We start from the raw sequence: 1,647 nt of genomic DNA, 5'->3' as shown, positions 1-1,647 counted from the left end.
ATATTAGAGCTCCAGAATTCATTAATCCTGCATAACTGAAACTTTGTTCCATTTGACCAACGTCTCTCCATTTCCCTCATCCCGTAACCCATGTCAGCCACCATTCTATTCTCTGCTTCTATAAGTTTGGCTTTTTAAGATTCTAGATGTAAGTGTGATTATATATTTGTCTTTCTGTGCTTGGCTTATTTCACTTAACATGTCCTCTAGGTTCATCCATTTTGTCACAAATGACAGAATTTCCTTATTTTTTTCTGATTTATATATATCGCATTTTCTTTGTCCATTTATTTCTCACTGTGCACTTAGGTTGCTCCTGTTGTTGAGTCATAATACAATTTTGCCTGCAGTGTGAGCTCTTGTCATGGGAAGCAGGCAATCGCGGTGAAAAGATTGTCATTTTGGACAGAGGTACCTGACAAAGTTGGATTAGATGGAATGTAGGGCAAGCCCAAATGAGAGCAAGTCATTTGCTTTAATCCTGTGTATGAACCTACAGAAGGTTCAGTCTCATGACTGATCTACACGTAAAGGAGGCCTCTCCAAACCAGTAGAAGAAAGGTTGGTGAACCTAATTGAGCATTAAACCACTGCAGAAAAGAAAAAAAAAAAAAAAAGTCATGATCTGAACCTAACTGGATTATCTAGTAAAACAGAAGTTTCAGTATTCTCTAGCAAAATCCACACCCAGAGTTTACACAGTTCACTTACAAAAGATCAGTAAAATGTGACTACTTCCAAGGAAAAAAATCAGTCAATCAACAAATGTGGCAGAGTGCCTGTAATCCAAACACTTTGGGAAGCCAAAGTCGGAGAAATGCTTAAGGGCTAGGAGTTGCGACCAGCCTGGGCAAAGTGGCAGAGACTACGTTTCTACAGAAAATTTGCTCAGCACCTCAGGCAGTGGGAGGAGCAGCAGTGGCCAGGCAGCCCAGCTTCACAGAGGATCTCAGCATCTCATGTCTTGCAGGCACCCAGCAAGCGCACTCCCTCCCACTAAGGTGCCCAAGAGGATGGTCAGCTCAGCAGAAGAGGTGGTGAAGGAAGAGCCCAAGAGGACATCAGCTCGGTTGTCTGTTAAACCTGCTGCTGCAAAAGTGGAAATGAAGCCAAAAATGAAAACAGGAGAGAATAAATCTTCAGACAAAAAAGTACAAACAAAAGGGGAAAAAAACGGTGCAAAGGGAGAACAGGGTGACATGGCTAACCAAGAAACTAAAGAAGATCGACCTGCAGAAAATAGTGACATGAAAACCGAGGAGAATCCAGCCTTTGATGAAATGAGAGAGAAAGAAGCCAAGTCTCATTAATACCAAATACCATGTCTTGTCCCTGGTTCCTGTCCCCATCCTTGTACAACCTAGAGGAATATTTTATCAATTATTTCATAAATGTAACTTTTTTAGTAGCTGTAGAAACATTTTTTTTCATGTCAAGCTTGCTTTATTTTCTTTATATATTTATGAAATATAGTTATTGGATTAATAAACAATGAGAATGTCATTTTTTAAAATTATACTTTAAGTTCTAGGATACATGTGCAGAACGTGTAGGTTTGTTACATAGGTATACACGTGCCATGGTGGTTTGCTGCACCCATCAACCCGTCATCTACATTGGGTATTGCTGCTAATGCTATCCCTCCCC

General features: G+C 40.3%; 1 protein-coding gene across 1 annotated transcript; it reads left to right on the top strand.

The window, feature by feature from the left end:
- The first annotated feature begins 959 nt into the window (after nucleotides 1-959).
- On the top strand, nucleotides 960-1,310 carry LOC101127980 (non-histone chromosomal protein HMG-14-like). The gene has a single exon (XM_055368081.1). The coding sequence runs from the start codon at nucleotides 960-962 to the stop codon at nucleotides 1,308-1,310; it is 351 nt and encodes a 116-aa protein (XP_055224056.1).
- Nucleotides 1,311-1,647: the final 337 nt, after the last annotated feature.

The sequence above is a fragment of the Gorilla gorilla genome, chromosome 17, assembly GCF_029281585.2.
Source record: "Gorilla gorilla gorilla isolate KB3781 chromosome 17, NHGRI_mGorGor1-v2.1_pri, whole genome shotgun sequence".
Taxonomy (NCBI): Eukaryota; Metazoa; Chordata; class Mammalia; order Primates; family Hominidae; genus Gorilla; species Gorilla gorilla.
The sequence above is the reverse complement of the archived record's forward strand: the minus strand, read 5'-3'. Positions and strand labels throughout refer to the sequence as shown.